The sequence below is a fragment of the Podarcis tiliguerta genome (genome assembly GCF_965153285.1).
Source record: "Podarcis tiliguerta genome assembly, chromosome: 2".
In the NCBI taxonomy this organism is placed as follows: Eukaryota; Metazoa; Chordata; class Lepidosauria; order Squamata; family Lacertidae; genus Podarcis; species Podarcis tiliguerta.
In genome coordinates, this window is record NC_139535.1 from 4,631,099 (window position 1) to 4,650,314 (window position 19,216).

Below are 19,216 nucleotides of genomic sequence, written 5' to 3' on the forward strand. Positions count from 1 at the left end.
AACAGGGCTGCCATGAAGCTAAACTGGGGAGGAGAAGAATCAGGTCTGATTGAACCTGGGACCTTATCCATAAAAAAAAAACCTCTACCACTGTCCTTTCCTAGATGTGTTCAAGTGTACAGGTGTAACAAATCCATATTTTGTGACTCTTAATCCTAGTGCGCCCCTCCCTAATATCAAAGTTGGTGATCTTAGGTTCACTGGTAGGGCAGAGAAGGTGGGGTCACCTACAAAAAAAGGAGAGGAGGATGGGCAGCCCCCATCCGGCCATCCATGGGGTGCAGATATTTGATAGTTCAAATATTCATTAACAAATTATATCTCTACGGATTCTCTACAAAGGTGTTTCTTTAGCAAGTTTTGTCAAGTGTCAGGCTATGGGACACAGTGGCGATTTCTCACAAACATGTTTTTCCTCAAGTTCTGCTCCTGATCAGTCCAGAAGATTACAGGAGGAGATGTTTAATTATGTACCTCATTATGTAATTATAGTCTTCTCGCCAAATCTCCAGGGATTTCTCCGCAAAGGTTGCCTTTGCAACCGCTAATGTAAAGTCAGAACCAAGGCCAAAATGAAAAAGTAACTTCTCAAGAACTCATCAGAGGTGCTCTGCTTCAAGGCCAAAGGCCAGTGTGGTCCAGCATCCCATTTTCCACAGTGGCCAAATGGATGAAGCAAATTTATCTAGACCAGGCATGGGGAACCTGTGGCCCTCCACCTGTTGCTGCACTACAGTTCCCATCATCCCCAGGCCATTGCTCACGCTTGCTGGGGCTGATGGGAGTTGTAGTTCAGCAACACCTGAACATAAGAAGAGCCTGCTGGATCAGGCCAATGGCCCATCAAGCACAGCATCCTGTTCTCACAGTGGCCAACCAGAAGCCTACGGGAAACGCACAAGCAGGGCTCAAGCACAAGAGCCCTCTGCCCTCCTGTGGTTTCCAGCAACTGGTGTTCAGAGGCATTGCTGCCTCAACTGTGGAGACAGAGAAGACCCACCAGCAGCCAACAACAGCTTCTTTCTGCTCCATGAAATTGTCTAATCTTCTTTTAAAGCCATCTTGGTCTGATGGCCATCACTGCCTCCTGTGGGAGCAGGTTCTATAGTTTAGCTAAGCAATGCCTGGATAAATATTTTCTCTTATCTATTCTAAATCTCCCAACATTCAGTTAGACTGGGAGTTCAAAGGTTCCCCATTCCCAGTCTGGACCCATTGCAGTCTGGCTTTAGGCCTGGATAGCAGATTGGGAAAAACCTGGTCACTTTGATCACCATTTTCTGGAGAGGTTCTGCCCTGTTCATTCTCCAGGACCTATTGGTAGTTAATCATATGAAGACTGTGTGGGTTGGGAGAAGAAGGCACTGTGTTGCAATGGTTCTGTTGACTACCGAATTTTTCGCTCTATAGGACGCACCCGAACATAGAACGCACCTTGTTTTAGAGGGGGAGAACAAGAAAAAAAAATCTGCCCCTCTCTGCTCAGTGTCCCTGAAGTGGTAGGAGAAACGGAGCCCCTTCCATTTCTCCTCCCACTTCGCTGAAGGGGCGCTGCGCAGCTCTCCCTCTCTGCTGAAGCCAGGAGAGTCGTGCTCTGCGCTTCGGAGGCTTTGCGTTGCTATCGCTGAAGCCAAGGAGCCTGCATTTGCTCCATAGGACGCACACACATTTCCCCTTAATTTTTGGAGGGGAAAAACTGCATCCTATAGAGTGAAAAATACGGTATAGGGCTGCTATTGGCCTCCACAGTCACTTACGGACTCATTGTTAAAACCGTGTTTATGGAAGACAATCTTACTCGGCTACGAGTGATCGCCAAAGAAGAAAACCAGAGAGCTGTGCACATTATTATTATTATTATTATTATTATTATTCACTTTTCTCAGAGTTTTCCACAGAGTTAACCAAAGCAATTTACAGCCTAAAAACACAGCTATCCAATTAGAAGGTGGGACTGAGAAATCCTGCCCCACTAAAAGATGGCGCAGTGCTGCTTTTCAAATCAAAGGCCAAAAGCCCAGGTAAAAGAATAGTCTTTTCCTGGTGGCTAAAGATAAATAAAGATGACACCAGGTGAGACTCGCTGAGGAGAGCATTCCACAGCGGCAAAGGGAAAACTTGAAGAAGACCCTCTGGTGATGATCCGGGGCCTGGGTCTATTCATGTAAAGAGAGGTAGTTCTTGAGGGAGTGGACTCCTGACCCTCATAAGGCTTTTAAAGTCAAAACTAGGACTTTGGATAGAGCCCGTCAACTAATCGGTAGCCATTGCAGTCATGACAGAATTGGTGTTACATGCTCAGGTCACCCTGCCCTGGTCATCAGTCTGGCCAATGGATTCCGAAACAGCTGATGGAGATGTGGTCTAAACCACTGAGCCTCTTGGGCTTGTCGATTGCAACCTTGGCGGTTCAAATCCACACGATGGGGTGAGCTCCCGTTGCCAGTGACAAAAAAGAATTCCTAAAATGCTCAACCCAAGAGCATAGATATAATAAGAAGAAATCCTACCCTATCCCACTAAAAGTTAAGCATCACGGTCAAGGCCAGCTTATTTACCAAAGGCAAGTATAGATGGAAGTATCTTAACCCGCCACCTAAAATGGAGAATGATGGCAGCAAGAACATTTGGGGAGGGGGAGCATTCCACAGCTTAGCTCCAGAAACAGTCGTCCTTCCTGACTTTCATGTAGGGGCCAAATCACAGGTCTGAAACTTAATGAGGTCACAAAATGGCAGGTCCCCCGGAAGAGCCAGTGACAAAACTGTGGCCGATGAAGGCAGAGTTTGGCATAATCAAGCAGCAATTAATGACTCGGGGACTAGTATTGTGACTCAGCCTCCCCAAGTTAAGCAGAATCTCTGCATTCAAAAGCACTAAGCGGAAAAAGGCTCTTTATTTCATATCACCCGGCATGCCTCACATTTTACTTGTCTACTCTTGTTTCCTCTTCCCATTTCTTTTCAGTTTGTATCATATTCCTCCAAAAACTGTCATCTTTCTTCCCTACTCATTTTATATTCACTTTTTCTTCCTCCCCCCCCTTATTCCTTTACTCTATTTTCCCAAGTTGTTGTAATTCTAGATATTAACCCTTTATCACTCATCCTAATTTCCCACAAGACATCCTCTTGTCTTTTGCCTCAGACCATAGAGATCTCCCTTCCTTCTTTAAACCCTTGCCCTCCTTCAGCCTCTCTGTCCCCTGGACACCTTTATGCCCCTTTAAACTGCCAATAATGCCGTTGGTCCAACCAAAGAGCTATGTGTGGCCCAGGGGCAGGGCGGGTGAATTAGGAGGCACTGGGTGGGCTGTGGCACTGAGGCCCACTGCTGGACCATGGCCCAGTCTTTCAGAAGTTCTAGGGAAGGTCATGCCAACCTCCCGTGTCCCTCTCTGACCCATGTCACAAGTAGAACCACAGTGCAGTGGGAAGTTCCTCAGATATCTAAAGGGTCGTCACATGGAAGATGAACCAAGCTTGTTTTCTTCTGCTCTGGAGGGTAGGACCTGAAACAGTGGATTCAAGTGACAAGAAAAGATATTCAGACTAAACTTCAGGAAGAACTTTCTGACAGCTGTTCAACAATGTAAATCTCCTTCAGGGTCCCTTCTCATTCTGCAATTCTATAGCTCTATGATTCGATGGAACATGTATTCCTTCAGGCCTACGCCTGGCGTCATAAAGGGAGTTCAACATGGTGCGAAGGCAAATGTAATTATTAAAAATAATGGTGATTTCTTTGTCATCGTCTTGCCAAAGCTCAAGAGGAATAAAATCATATTTGCGTCCAACATTGAACAACAACATGATGCAACTTCATCAGACTCAGCCAGAAGAGACTAGTACATAAATACTTCTGTATTGTGCCACTGAGGGTGGGGTGGGGTTATGCTGCCCACATGGGGCTGAAGTGAATCCTCTTTGGCTCTCAAGCCAAGTACGCCAGGCATGTTCTCTCTGATTAAGTCGCTGCAGCCTGGGTCTTCCAAGCAGATTTTGACTGCTGGTAATTTCCTAGCTCTGTTGCTGATAGCACTCAAGAAGGAGATTGGAGTAAAAGGCAGGTGCATCATAACTCACCTTCTGCTGTTGCTATTGCTACCACCTGAAGCAACTCCAGAGATGCTGAGCTCAAAATGCCCATTGACTTTGATAAGGGATCCCAAGGCACCCTTGAATTGGTACAGGCGAGGAGACTACCACATTAGTGGGATCATATCTGCTACACCTGTTGGGTTCAATCCAAGCGTCTTCAGTGAGCCTCCCTTTACCAGAGTTTATGGGTAAGTCCTTATGAGCCTACTGTTGTAAAAGCTTTATGCAAACTGAATGTGACCTCATCGAGACCAGATGTTGTCTGCTAGGCACGTATCCTCATTTCTGGTGCTTTTGCTTGGTAAATCATGTCTTCCATTTTCATCCTTTTGGAGGGAAATGGTCAGATTTGTTTTGAATGTCAGAAAGTCATCTACTGCAAACTGTGTGCTTTCACCCAGACTAGTGAGACCTTTGCTTTAGAATAGCCCGTTCTTCTAACATTTGAACAGGAAGCAGTTTATGGATCTCAGGTGTACAGATGCTGCAGAAGCATCTCATGATTTTTGCCCCCCGTCACAGGCAAGGATGACACAATCTGGTCTTTGTATGGAAAAAATGTCAAGATGACACACACTTTTTTCCAGGAGAGCAGTCCTGGCCTACTGGTATATCCTGTCCTTCTTGTTTGCTGTTCGGGAGGTCAATCAGAACCACAGGCTTTTCCCCAACCTCACCCTGGGCTATGACGTCTATGACAACTTTTACGACGCCAGAATGACTTGTGGTGCCATGGTGGACCTGCTCTGCCCTGGGCAGGCAAACATCCCAAACTATTATTGTGGACCATGGAATAAAGTATTGGCCGTTATTGAGGGGGCTGACTCTGACACATCCAAAGATATTTCCACCATGTCAAGCATCTACAAAACCCCACAGGTATGAATGTCAGGAGGGAAGGAGAAATCCCGTAATGTTATTGTAATTTCTTTGGAAATTACATTACATAAATGTCATTTATGATTCTAAGGCAGAAGGAGCATTTGCCCCCAACCCCTCTTGACAAAGATGACTCAGGAGATTCTGCACTCATCCACACTTATGCCATGGTTAGAAAGCTTTCCATTTGCCCTGTGGTTTTTTTGACATGGGTCCGAGCAGTTTCCCCCTTACCCTACTTCTTTCCCACAGAACACCCACTCTTTCACTCTAAATTGGAAAAACAACAATCTGTGTTTTTCCCCAGGAAAAGCAACGGGACAAGGGATGTGTGGACAAGCCCTTAGTTAATCATCACCATCAGCATCACCATCGATTTATTTATACCCCGTCCTCCTTGGCCAGGACCGGGCTCAGGGCACCAAACATCAAAATACAGTGGTGCCCCGCAAGACGAATGCCTCGCAAGACGGAAAACCCGCTAGACGAAAGGGTTTTCCATTTTTCAATGCGCTTCGCAGGACGAATTTCCCTATGGGCTTGCTTCGCAAGACGAAAATGTCTTGCATTTTTTTTTTCGCTCCCCACCCCCTTTTTCTAAGCCGCTAAACCGCTAATAGCCTTTTAGCAGCTAATCCGCTAATCCCTTAAGCCTTTAATAGCCGCTAATAGCCCTAATAGCCGCTAATAGCCGCTAATAGCCGCTAATAGCGCTAATCCACTAATCTGCTAATAGGGTTGCTTGGCAAGACGAAAAAACCGCTAGACGAAGAGACTCGCGGAATGAATTAATTTCGTCTTGCGAGGCACCACTGTATATAATATATTAAAACATAAAATCAAACAATTGATTAAAATACTGCTTAAAATCAAATTAAGATCAGAATAATATCAAATGACAACCCACAAATTATAACCATAGGGGCCCAACCAAAGGCCAGGCACAACAGTTCTGTCTTGCAGGCTCTGCAGAAAGATGTCAAATCCCTCAGAGCCCTGGTCTCCTGTGGCAGAGCATTCCACCAGGCCAGGGCCAGGGCCAAAAAAGCCCTAGCCCTGGTAGAGACCAGTCTAATTTCCTTGAGGCCCAGGGCTTCCAAGGAGTTATTGTTTGTGGACCTTAAGGTCCTCCGTGGGGCATACCAGGAGAGGCAGTCCTGTAGGTACAAGGGTACTAGGCCGTATAGGGCTTTAAAGGTTAAAACCAGCACCTTAAACCTGACCGTGTACTCCACCAGGAGCCAGTGCAGCTGGTATAGCACTGGGTGAGTATGATCCAGTGGCGAGAACCCCATAAGGAGCCTCGCCGCAGTTGTTCTGCACCTGCTGGAGTTTCTGGGGCAGCTTCAGGGGCAGCCCCACGTAGTTAAATCTATAAGACCCCACAGGTGTAAATGCTGTATTTTATGGAGAAGGATCCTTGAGGAAATGGTCAAATTTAATGCAGAAGAATAGAATAGGTAATGAAAGCTAGTGCCGTGTGAGATGCAAATGAACAAATATGCAAAAGGAAACATTAAAGAAACAAGAGGCAAAATACAAAAAAGTGCAAGACAAGGCAATGGAACATCATCATCTTTGAAACAAATTCTGTGAGCTCAGGCTAAGCAAACCTTAGATAAACCTGTAAAAGTAAGAGCAATTTACAGTAAAGAGATTTACATGCCTAAAAACCTCTGAAGAAGGAGAGTCCTCCGAGAGAGACCATTCCACTGTCAAACAGCACTTACAGTCAAAAAGGTTTTCCATATGTCTTATTGGAATCTCCTTTCCTTCAACTTGAAGTCATTGGTTCAAGCCCTACTCTCCAGAGCAGGAGAAAACAAACATGTTCCCTCTTCTATGTGACAGCCCTTAAGATACAGCTATCATATCTCCTCTCAGTTTCCTCTTTTCCAGGCTAAACACACCCAGCTCCTTCAACCATTCCTCATAAGGCTTGGCTCCTAGACTCTTGATCATCCTAGTTGACCTCTTCTGCCCACGTTCCAGCTTTTCAACATGCTTCTTAAACTGTGGCGCCCAGAACAGAACACAATATTTCAGGTGTGGTCTGATCAAGGCAGAATAGAGTGGCACTATTATTTCCCTTGATCTGGACAGTATGCAACATAAGAACACATAGCTTATAGACCTTGACTGTTTATGGACATATATTATGATGTTTGAAAAGCATTCACAAAAAATGTAGTATAAACAAGTGTGTGTGTGTGTGTGTGTGTGTGTGTGTGTATGAATAATCATTTATATACCAATGTATTATATAAGTATGTATAGAATTATAGTTTTCCCTTTTTTAGGAACCCTTTTCCCCCATTTTGTTTAACTGAAATATTTTCAAAAAAAAATCAACTAAAAAGTAAGAAAAAAATTGTTTAAAAAGGCAGCCTCTCTTCATATGAACCAACACTTCTATAATTTCCCCTTCCTTATGTTTTGCCTCTGCTTCCTTCATAGTTGATATTTGTGTTGTGATTAGATTAAAAAAACCATTTTTGAAGGTGAGATTTTGAAGAGTACAGGGAGGAGAACAACACTTAAATGTCTTCACAAATTTTAGCACCCAGGAGTGGGAGCTTTGTTCTAAGTGGCCATTTTGGTTTCTATCGCACCACACACACCTTGAAATGATATATTATTGTTATATGCTTTCAGTCTTAAGCAGAACTCTAGCCGCATAAGATTCCTACATTTCAAGGAATTGGACTAGATGGCCCTTGTGGCCCTTTCAATTTGACGATTCTAAGATTCAATGGTATTGTTTCTAGTGTTGATGAAATACAGGAAATGTAGTATAAAAATGCAGAACCACACTTTTGTGGTTCTGTGGAAAGCATTTAAATGTTCATATTCAAAGCACAGTAATCAGATCTTGATAGCGAATGGAGGACGGAGTTGTCTACCTCCACAAGAGCTCAATGCAGTGTCATCTAGAGGAGAAACAACTGGGATGAGAACCCAAATGAATTCTAATATTTAAAAATGAAACATATAAATAAGGCAGGAAAAAAGTTGTTATTTTGCATTGCGCCATTGTAAACCCAAAATGAAATGTGTTGTTGTTGTCAAACTATATTTATTCTCCAAAGATTGTACATTCATTTGGGATAAATCTGCACTCATTTCTCACTTACATGAGCTGATGGTGTCAGGAGAAAGATTGCATCTTCCAGATATGAGTTTATGCCACAAAGTATATCTTTTATCATGTACAAGCAACGGGCAATTTTCTTCTACTACAAATACCTCAGCAATCTAGTATAGATACCCATTTAGACATATGTATGGTTTATAGCAACTAATTTTAGGGTTTAATTTTATATAGAAGAACTGGTGGCTATTAAATGTCTAATGTAAGCTAAAAATGTTCATTGTAATTGTGTGTGAGCTTTTTCCTTTTTAACAAAATTTGTTCTTCTTTCTTAAATGTGACACTTTAATGAATAAATAATGATGAGGTCATATACAATTAAATGAAACTGCTACAAGAAACATGTTGTAAAAGCAGTAACAAAAATGCAATCAGGGCATAACCTAAAGCAAACACAATCCATTCCAAAGACTCTGTCACCGTTTTTTGAAAGCAAACAACTAAACATGTTGTTAAGCTCCCTGGAGTAAAGCTCTTTAGCCCCCATGAAACTTTGTCCATGTCAGAGAAAAGTTATCAGTCAGGCAAGTACAAAGTACTACGTTTGGGATTTTGTTGGGGGTGACAACACTAATCTCTTCTGTTCTTTACTAGGTCAGTTATGGTTTTGTTTCTGACACACTTAGTGACAAAACTCAGTTCCCTTTTGTCTACCGAATGGTCCCCAAAGAAGAGCATCAGTATCTGGGGATAGTCCAACTGCTTCTGCACTTCAACTGGACTTGGATTGGCCTCATTGCTCCAGAAACCAACAATGGAGAGAGGTTCGTGAGGACCTTTAGGCCTCTGCTAATCAGGAACACAATTTGTGCTGCCTTCTCACTTAGCATCCCAATACAGAATCAGGAAATACCGTCACTTTTAAAGATAATTTCCACATGGAACATAGTCAATGTATTAGTCTACTATGGAGAGATGCGCTTCTTCTTATATTCAATAAAGACATTGCAAAATGCTGTTAAAAAGCATATAAGACCCATTGTGGGGAAAGTCTGGATCACAACAGCTTTGTGGGACCTCACCTGGAACTTGTCTTACAATATTCTTTCTCCCCTGCACATCCATGGGTTTTTTTCTTTCTTAACTCATATTAAAAAAAGGGCAGACGATGACACTGAAGACTTATTGACCAAGTCTATGTTTCTGTTTGGGATGAAAACATTTCAATGTTCATATTCAAAGCACATATTGTCTGTGAAGGGAAGGAGAAGGTGCGGGGAAGTTGATACTGTGGAGTTCCTGCGTGACGAAGTGATTGAGAAAACCCTGTCTCTGGATAGCTACAGTATTTACAACCTTGTCCTTGCTCTGGCACGGGCCTTACGGGCTGCGCTTTCCTACAAATCCAATCAGATGGTGGCGAAGAGTAAAAAGAGGCTGAAATATCAAAGGATACAGTCTTGGCAGGTATTGCTGTTTTTCTCACAGATATCTTTGTTGAACAGGAATCGTTGCTATGCTTCCATTCTCAGGTGAATTCAGGCTTGCCTCAAAACTGGCTGTACTTTGCCTCCATTTACTTTACTGTTAAAGGTAAAGGTACCCCTGACCATTAGGTCCAGTCACAGACAACTCTGGCGTTGTGCGCTCATCTCGCTTTACTGGCTGAGGGAGCTGGCATTTGTCCGCAGACAGCTTCCTGGTCATGTGGCCAGCATGACTAAGCCGCTTCTGGCGAACCAGAGCAGTGCACAGAAACAGCGTTTACCTTCCTGCCGGAGCCGTACCTATTTATCTACGTGCACTTTGACATGCTTTCGAACTGCTAGGTGGGCAGGAGCTGGGACCGAGCAAAGGGAGCTCACTCCGTCGCGGGGATTTGAACCACCAACCTTCTGATCAGCAAGCCCAAGGCTCAGTGGTTTAGACCACAGCACCACTTTACTGTTACCCGCATCCTAATTTTGCTTGTGAGAAGACAATCTGCCTCCACTTCACCACCTAATCCCTCAATAAGGCTTCCTGCTATTACTAGCCAAGGAAGCTGATTTCTACACACCACTTCCAACAACCTTACTTTGACAAATAGGAGGCCAATGCTTGCACAATTCTTCCAAGGGTGTGGAATGTAGCTTATGGATCTCATGGCTTTAATCTGTCCCAAAAGGCTGAAGCAGAAAGAATGGGCCACAGATCCATTTCCCAAACACACACACAAAGTGTCAGTCTGTACAAATGCCTTCATAGATTAGGCCAAGTTATCTAGATGGTTTTCCCATTGTTAGTCTGTACAAAGATCTTCGGCAATTAGGCTATGTTATCTAGATAATTTTATCCTTTTCTAAATGTGCATGATTTCTTTCCTGTTCTAGCTTCACCCTTTCCTGGGAAGCTCCCAGTTTTACAATACTTCCATGGAAGGAGTGTATTTGGATGAGAATGGGCAGTTGACAGTCGAATCTTACGTTGTGAACTGGGTTCCATTTTCCAACAAATCCTTTGGTGCAGTGAAATTTGGGAGCATAAGCAGACAGGGATCCTCAGGCCCAAAATTCACCATTGACCAAGAAGCTCTTGTGTGGTCCAGGCTTTTCAACCAGGTTTGGAAAACCAATTCATTGCATTGTATTCCCTTTCAGAGGTATGTTGCCTATCCAACATAATAATGATCCAAGGATTAGGGAAATCCGACCTTTTTCTTTTTCTATGACTAAAGACTTGTGTTTAAATGTAAACTTTACTTTAAAAAACAAATTAAAAAATCTATAAAAGGAAACATGAAAATGGAGAAGCATGTTGGACTATGACTGCGGCATGGGCTTTTCAATGGTCAGAAAGCAGGCCAGACTTAAGAATTGAGCACAACACGGCTGCTCCAAATACTTTTCCGTTTCAGCTTGTTTGTTTCTCTGGTTTTGATATTTTTAGCTGATTGGTACTGTGTTTACTAGAGCTTTGTGATAATGGCAGAGAGCTCTGACTCCTAAATCCAAGGGCAATACAGTCTCCATGTAATTCTTTCTTCTTGATAATCTCTTTCTACCCCAACTGTGTCCCAAGGACTATGACCCTCTGTTTTGTCCCATGGATCAAAAAAAACATCTACACCAAAGCCGTGTCTATGCCACATAGATTGAAATTGTACAATGCCCCAGAAGTTACTTGGCAACAGTCTTTCATGGATGCTTTTTTCTCTTTTTGGTCAGACCCTTCCTCATTCCAGGTGTACCAAAAGCTGTCGCCCTGGAAATGACAAGAAGGTTCAGGAAGGGAAACCCATTTGCTGCCATGCTTGTGCTCCATGTGCGGAAGGGATGATCTCCACTCAGGAAGGTAGGAGACTTCAGAGGAATGTGCAGCAAAAAGAACAATGATATATGTCCTTTTTTATGAATATTCAAATATAATCTTATGGTTGAATTTAATAAAAGTTCAATGGTGATTTACATAGTCTTAATAAAGCTTTCCAGGTACCATTGAGACAGCCCTGAGTATGTAAGAATTAGGCAGTGTTGCTGCATCTGGTAGGCTCCCTTGAACCAGTCAGTGTGGCAAAGTAGCTAGGGTGTTGGTTTGTACTGGGAAGACCAGAATTCCAGTCCATGCTCCTCCAAGGTACTTTTTTCTGTAAATTACACCCATCTGACAACACCTGGTGTTGGGGTGAGATCAGATGTAGCTGCAATTAACAACTTGGAGCTTCAAGATCACTCCAAGCTCTTCCTTGGGAGGTGAATAAGGGGGTATCTGCAATAGGGAACTGCATGGAAAGGACCAAATCCCTGTGTTGATTAGCAGAAATAGCAAGTCCCATCACTGTTTCCATTTGCATGGGGTGGCTGGATTCAAAATTGACCTGCTTTTTTTGCTAGTCTGCAGGAAAATGTTCATGCAGACACTCTTCTTTTTCCAGATGCGGACCACTGCACCAAATGTCCAGAAGATCAACACCCTAACAAGGACAGAGATCAATGCATCCCCAAGATTATCATCTTCCTGTCCTATGATGAATATCTGGGGACCCTCTTGGCTTCCACTGCCCTGTTTTTGTCCTTAATCACAGGCCTTGTTTTAGGAATATTCATTAAATATCTTGACACTCCCATAGTCAAAGCCAACAACAGGGACCTTTCCTACATCCTCCTTGTCTCCCTCCTCCTCTCCTTTTTGTCCTCCTTTCTGTTCATAGGCCGGCCAAGGAAAGTGACCTGCCTTCTCAGGCAGACAGCCTTTGGCATCATCTTCTCAGTTGCCGTCTCTTCTTTGTTGGCAAAAACTATTACTGTTGTGCTGGCCTTCCTGGCCACTAAGCCAGGAAACAGGGTGAGGAGAATGCTGGGAAAGAGTCTGGCTAATTCCATTGTCATTTCCTGTTCCAGTATCCAAATCCTCATCTGTGTCATCTGGCTGGGTACCTTTCCTCCATTCTCAGACTCTGACATGCACTCCCAGGCTGGAGAGATCATCCTGCAATGCAATGAAGGATCTGCTGCCATGTTTTACACTGTCCTTTGCTACATGGGCTTCCTGGCTGCCATCTGCTTCACAGTTGCTTTTCTAGCCAGAAAGCTTCCCGGGTCCTTCAATGAAGCCAAGCTGATCACCTTCAGCATGCTGGTCTTCTGCAGTGTTTGGGTGTCCTTTGTGCCCACCTACCTGAGCACCAAGGGGAAATACATGGTAGCCGTGCAGGTCTTCTCTATGTTGGCCTCCAGTGCTGGGCTTCTGGGCTTCATCTTCATCCCAAAGTGCTACATTATTGTACTCAGGCCTAGTCTGAATACAAAGGAGCACCTGACTACAAAGACTTAATATGGCACCTGATTCCTAAAATATGTTTTTGGTTTTTGCAATTGATAGCCAGCATAAAGGCAGGACACATGAGTTGGGAATGTAGCTCCTTAAAAGCTATTGTTTGGGGAATCAGAACACAAAATTATCATTTGATTCATATTCCATTCTTACCACTGTTCATTTTTCTCCTGCTAAACCTTATTGATGAATTCTTTTCTGAAGACTGTTTTATATTTTTCCTAATAAGAAATCCTATTGCAATTCAATAAGAATGAATCTGTTGATTAAGAAAATAAAAAATTCTTAGATAATATTACAAATAAATTACTTATGCATTTTTTTTCAACATGAAAGAAACACATTCCATTGGTATCTCTTTATTTCCTGTTGTGCATATCAAGAGAGTCACATTGATTATTGGTGCCAGGGGTATTCTTCATGCGGTGCAAGGTGCAAAACATTTTTAAAGTAGTTGACACACAATAGGCATGAGTCATGCCCAAAATATACTGGATAATTTCAAAATAGGCAAGGAGATATTAGCAAGTTATTAAAATAGATTTGACCTTTCAAATCAATTTGTCTAGTCCTTATTTTGCTTTGCCATATTATTTGGAAATAATCCAAAGATATTTCAACCATGTCAAGCATCTGCAAAACCCCAGAGGTATGAATGTCAGGAGGGAAGGAAAAATCCTGAATATTCTTGCAGTTTCTTTGGAGAGATGTGAAAATGACCACAAACTTGACATGAGCCAACAGTGTGACACGGCAGCTAAAAAAGCCAATGCAATTCTGGGCTGCATCAATAGGAGTATAGCATCTAGATCAAGGGAAGTAATAGTGCCACTGTATTCTGCTCTGGTCAGACCTCACCTGGAGTACTGTGTCCAGTTCTGGGCACCACAGTTCAAGAAGGACACTGACAAACTGGAACGTGTCCAGAGGAGGGCAACCAAAATGGTCAAAGGCCTGGAAACGATGCCTTATGAGGAATGGCTAAGGGAGCTGGGCATGTTTAGCCTGGAGAAGAGGAGGTTAAGGGGTGATATGATAGCCATGTTCAAATATATAAAAGGATGTCACATAGAGGAGGGAGAAAGGTTGTTTTCTGCTGCTCCAGAGAAGCGTACACGGAGCAATGGATCCAAACTACAGGAAAGAAGATTCCACCTAAACATTAGGAAGAACTTCCTGACAGTAAGAGCTGTTCGACAGTGGAATTTGCTGCCAAGGAGTGTGGTGGAGTCTTCTTCTTTGGAGGTCTTTAAGCAGAGGCTTGACAACCATATGTCAGGAGTGCTCTGATGGTGTTTCCTGCTTGGCAGGGGGTTGGACTCGATGGCCCTTGTGGTCTCTTCCAACTCTATGATTCTATGTTTGTTTTGCTTTCTGTCTGTGAGAAAGGAGGGGGAGGAACTACTCTTACAGACTTCTGTCCCTAGTACTGTGTTGGGTTTTCTTTGATCTGTCTAGAGACAAGATGGCAGCATGAGAGAGCTGTATCTCTCGTACATGTTTGTTATGTTCTTTCATTTGTTTAATCAGTAGAAATAAATTAGGTATGCAACAAAACCTCCACAGCTTTGCTTCCGTTACTCTGCTGCTTTTGAGGTGCTCACAATAGCAAATGTGAGTCCACTGCACCAGGACCTATTCCTTGGGAATGCTGGGCTGCTGTTCCTGCGTTCCTGTAATCGGAAGGTCAGAAAAGGTGCTCCCGACACCGAGCTCATATAGGCGCTGAAGACGTGGGCTGTACATGGGTGTATGGAAAGCTCCTTCCCTGAGTTGGGTTAGTTGTGAGGCTATAGACACCTGTATTTCCACATAATTTTCCTTGACCATTTGGCTACATGACATGAGTGCATACAGTCAGGATGGGGGGGGGGGGCAAGATTTGACCAAAGAAAGCAAGCTTCTTGCTCTCCAGGGAAGGACAGTGTTGTTTTACATGCTCCATCACACCCAAAGCTGAAGTTAAACATTCTAATCTTGGAGAGTGTTTCTTGACCTAAGATCAGGGGCAAAAGGAGGATGCTGAGCAGCAACGTTCAAGTTTAGATAGCTAGAGATACTCCTGGTCCCTCGGAAGGAGAGGAAGGGATTGCACTTCTTTCTGACACCAGGATGTATAGCATAGAAAGACTCTCCTCCCTGGAAGAGAGGGGAGTGGTTGTGGGCAGGAGCCCAAGCACCGCCCCTAGCAGGGGGCATTAGCCCCCTGCCTCCCCCACTCACCTGGCTGGCGCCCACGCCCATCTCCAGGCACCCAACCAGGTGCTGCCGAGGGGGGCGTGTACAGCAGCCTATATGCTGCGGCGCCAACCCCTCCTCGGCCTCACTCTCCGTCGTCCCGTCGCGAGTCACCCACCCTCCACTCCCTTTGAGCTCAGGGTCTAAGTTTTTTCCTTGGCCTTGCTATGGACCTTAGGTTGGTCGCCCTGGTTGTCCAGGGGGCCTGGTAGGAATTTTTCCATTTGGCATTAGGCCTTTTGGTTTTTTCGCCTACTTCGTAGCAATCGTCACAACTTTCGTGGTATTGGTGGGTAGGTTAGGCATTGGAATAATGTGTTGTGGTGTGTCGAAGGGCTAGGTGTGGCCATCGCCTATGCCTTCAATTTTTGGGTATTCCGTTAAAGGAATCTGGCGGTCGTGTATTCTGTCCGATGCCTGCTTGGCGGGAGGCCATGGCACGACCCTCGGTGACATCAGGGGAGAGCCTATAGTTGGATTAGCATCAACAGGCTCCACCTACTGGTGAATAAACCCCCCTTGTTGTGGACATCCAATGCCTAAGCCAATACCTTTTCACTGCTGTAATTAATAAAGTTGTGGCCTTTTCTTGCCCATTAACCTTATATCACGTGTCCTTGTGTATTCATTCCACATTGCGGGGGTCGAGTCCTTGAACCACAACATAACCATGCACTGGCATGTGATTCAGTCACCGCCTGACCAGAGCAATATGGCCATCACCACACCTTCCTCCTCCTGCTGTGGATGGTGGGGTGGGGTGGGCAAGTTGGGAGGCTTTAGACACCCAACTTGTCACTTCTTTCTAAGAAGGAGAATGTCGCAGGGACCTATGCTTGGCTGGAGAACCACATTGCAAATCTCAGATAAGGTTGAATTTTGAAAGATGGTGCATTTTGGTTCATGCATTGCTCCTGAAAGACCATGTGATGATGATGATGATGACTAAGCTAAGTCTAGGTATTATTGCTACTGTATAAATCCAATGGACAAGTCAGCTGGTTGGGTTGTATCATAAACCTGAACTTCTATTAGCACATGTGAGTATCCCATGGCTTATCTCTGTGTTAGAGACTTTGAACAGAGGGGGCTCCTAACCAAGCAACAATCTATATATCCCAGGACTCTTTGGAGGGAGTTATGAATATTAAAGAGGTATACATTTATGGAGTGGAGATGACCCCAGAAGATTGCTCCTTCCCTGGAAAAATTTAAATCATACAAAATTGGGCAGAGGAAGACAACTTTTATATATGCTATTCATAGGGTCCAGTATATCATGATTCATCAAACATTTAAGAAGAGTGTGTTCAACTGTAGCTGTTCGTGGACTTTGAAGCAAATTCTTGAAAATGCAGGACCTTCTGAAGGGACCCTCATTTCTTGCAAATGAGGTTTTAGCTGCTGAGGTTCTATCTTTGAACCTCATTAAGCCTTGAAAGACAAGGTTGATTTACACCAGTCCATGTCAGTGAAATGGAGATCTTCATTAACAAGTCCATCAAATTATAAGAGAGATATGGCAGTGTAGGGCTTTTCTGAAAGGCTATTCCAGCACCTTAATGCATTCACTTTCATCATTTATCACTACTTCCTTTTACAATTTTATCTTTTATTTATAATTATTTGATTCCATGCATTGTTATGGAATGCACAAGGTCTGAGCCCAAATTGAGATGGAACGTACGACGTGACGGCGCATCTGCGCGTGCATGGGTCGTTTTGCCACTTCTGCGCATGTGCGTGACATCATTTTGAGCGTCTGCGCATGTGCGAGCAGCAAAACCTGGAAGTAATACGCTCTGTTACTTCCGGGTTGCTATGGAGCACAACCTGTAAGCACTCAACCTGAAGCACATTCAACTCAAGGTATGACTGTATTAGGATGCTAAGTGAGAAGGCAGCACAAATTGTGTTTCTGGTTAGCAGAAGCCTAAAGGTCCTCATGAACCTCTTCTCCATTGTTGATATCTGGAGCAACGAGGCTAATCCACATCCAACTGAAATGCAGGAGCAGTTGGACTATCCCTAGATACTGATGTTTTTCTTTGGGGACCATTAGGTAGACAAAAGGGAAATGAGTTTTATCCTTAAAAGCATCAGAAACAAAACCATAACTGACCTACTAAAGAACAGAAGAGATTAGTGCCATTTTCCCCAACAAAATCCCAAATGCAAAACTTTGCACTTTCTTGAAAGACAACTTTTCTGTTATATGGGAGAGAATAAATGGCCGTTTGATGAAGCTAGGCATCCTTACTCTACTGAGCTTAGCTGAATCTCAGTTAGCTGTTTGGTCGCAGTAACCTGTTTGTCATGGGTTGTTTTTGTTTTGGGCTATGTACTGTTGGCAATTTTGATTTTTCTGTTATACTGTGTTCATTGAAGTAGTTGTACTACTAGGTACATTACTTGTATAATTATTTCCCCAGCCCCCACCCCCATGGAACATTCTATTTATTTATTTTAAAAAAGTTTTACTCCAGTTACAAAAGTACACACATCGTCTTTCTTTATATCATACATTACTTTCTATAGATCGGTTATATTTGATGAAGGTTTTAATGTTGTCTATTATATAAGGTTGGGGGAGAAGAGAGGTAGGGAGAGAGAGAAGGGAGGAGAGAAGCGGGGTAGTAAACTTTCATTCTTCTACATAGTGTATGTGTGAGGTTTTGCATCAGCATCACATGGGTACTACACAACACACACCTTAACACCACCATACGCTTACAACTGAGCTTTGCAAGGACATCTGCAATATTCAGGCAACTGGGCCTCACGTGTAGACACATCTGTGGCTGAGAGACCCTACTGTCCACTTCAAGCTAAACTATCCAGTTATTTTTCACGAAACTAATGATCTTTTGAATATTTATATAGCAAATAAGGATACATTAGGCATGTAAACCTCAAGTCTTGCCTTTACTGTAAATTTCACGTACTCTTTTCTCTTGTGTTTCTTTATCCTGAGCTCCCAGAGTTTGTCTCAAAGCTTATGACACTTCACTGCTCTATCATGTACCCTTTTAATTTCACCACTTTAGTCTTTCATATTTACATTATATCTCATGTGGCACTAGCTTTTATCACTTCATTATTTGTAATTTCTGTTTGCATTCTCCTACATGAATGTTGACAAGTTCCTCAAAGAACCTTCTCCATGAGCCACACCATTTATACCTGTGGGATCTTGTAGAATTAGCTAAAGCTCATCCGCACTTCTCATTGTCTCACTGCTTTCCACTGGGGAATTGCTGTTTTTTCCGATATAGAAGGAGAGAACAGGTTTTCTGTGGGAAAGGAGTAGGGCATGGGGGAGATGGTTCAGATCTGTGCCTAAAAAGGGTGGATCAAGTGAGAAACAGCTCCGACTCATGGACAAGCCCAGAATCTCCTGAATCAACTTTGTTAAGAGAAGGTTGAGGGCAAATGCTCTTTCTGTCTTAGAAGCAGGAATGACATTTTCACATCTCTCCAAAGAAACTGCAAGAATATTCAGGATTTTTCCTTCCCTCCTGACATTCATACCTCTGGGGTTTTGTAGATGGTTGACATGGTTGAAATATCTTTGGATTGTTTCCAAATAATCTGGCAAAGCAAAATAAGGACTAGACAAATTGATTTGAAAGGTCAAATCTATTTTAATAACTTGCTAATATCTCCTTGCATATTTTCAAATTATCCAGTATATTTTGGGCATGACTCATGCCTATTGTGTGTCAACTACTTTAAAAATGTTTTGCACCTTGCACCACATGAAAAACACCCCTGGCACCAATAATCAACGTGACTCTCTTGATATGCACAACAGGAAATAAAGAGATACCAAAGGAATGTGGTTCTTTCATGTTGAAAAAAAATGCATAAGTAATTTATTTGTAATATTATCTAAGAATTTTTTATTTTCTTAATCAACAGATTCATTATTATTGCATTGCAATAAGGATTTCTTATTAGGAAAAATATATAAACAGTATTCAGAAAAGAATTCATCAATAAGGTTTAGGAGGAGAAAAATGAACAGTGGTAAGGATGGAATATGATTCAAATGATAATTTTGTGTTCTGATTTCCAAAACAATAGCTTTTAAGGA

The 19,216-nt window shown here is 43.1% G+C and overlaps 1 protein-coding gene across 1 annotated transcript; it reads left to right on the forward strand.

Moving 5' to 3' along the window:
- Window positions 1–3,953: 3,953 nt before the first annotated feature.
- LOC310672902 (vomeronasal type-2 receptor 26-like) lies at window positions 3,954–12,882 on the forward strand (the record flags this gene model as incomplete). The annotated part of the gene is made up of 7 exons (XM_083430555.1): window positions 3,954–4,288; window positions 4,688–4,979; window positions 8,725–8,898; window positions 9,331–9,537; window positions 10,443–10,670; window positions 11,277–11,403; window positions 11,984–12,882. The coding sequence occupies 7 exons, from the start codon at window positions 3,954–3,956 to the stop codon at window positions 12,880–12,882; spliced, it is 2,262 nt and encodes a 753-aa protein (XP_083286681.1).
- Between the last annotated feature and the right edge of the window lie 6,334 nt (window positions 12,883–19,216).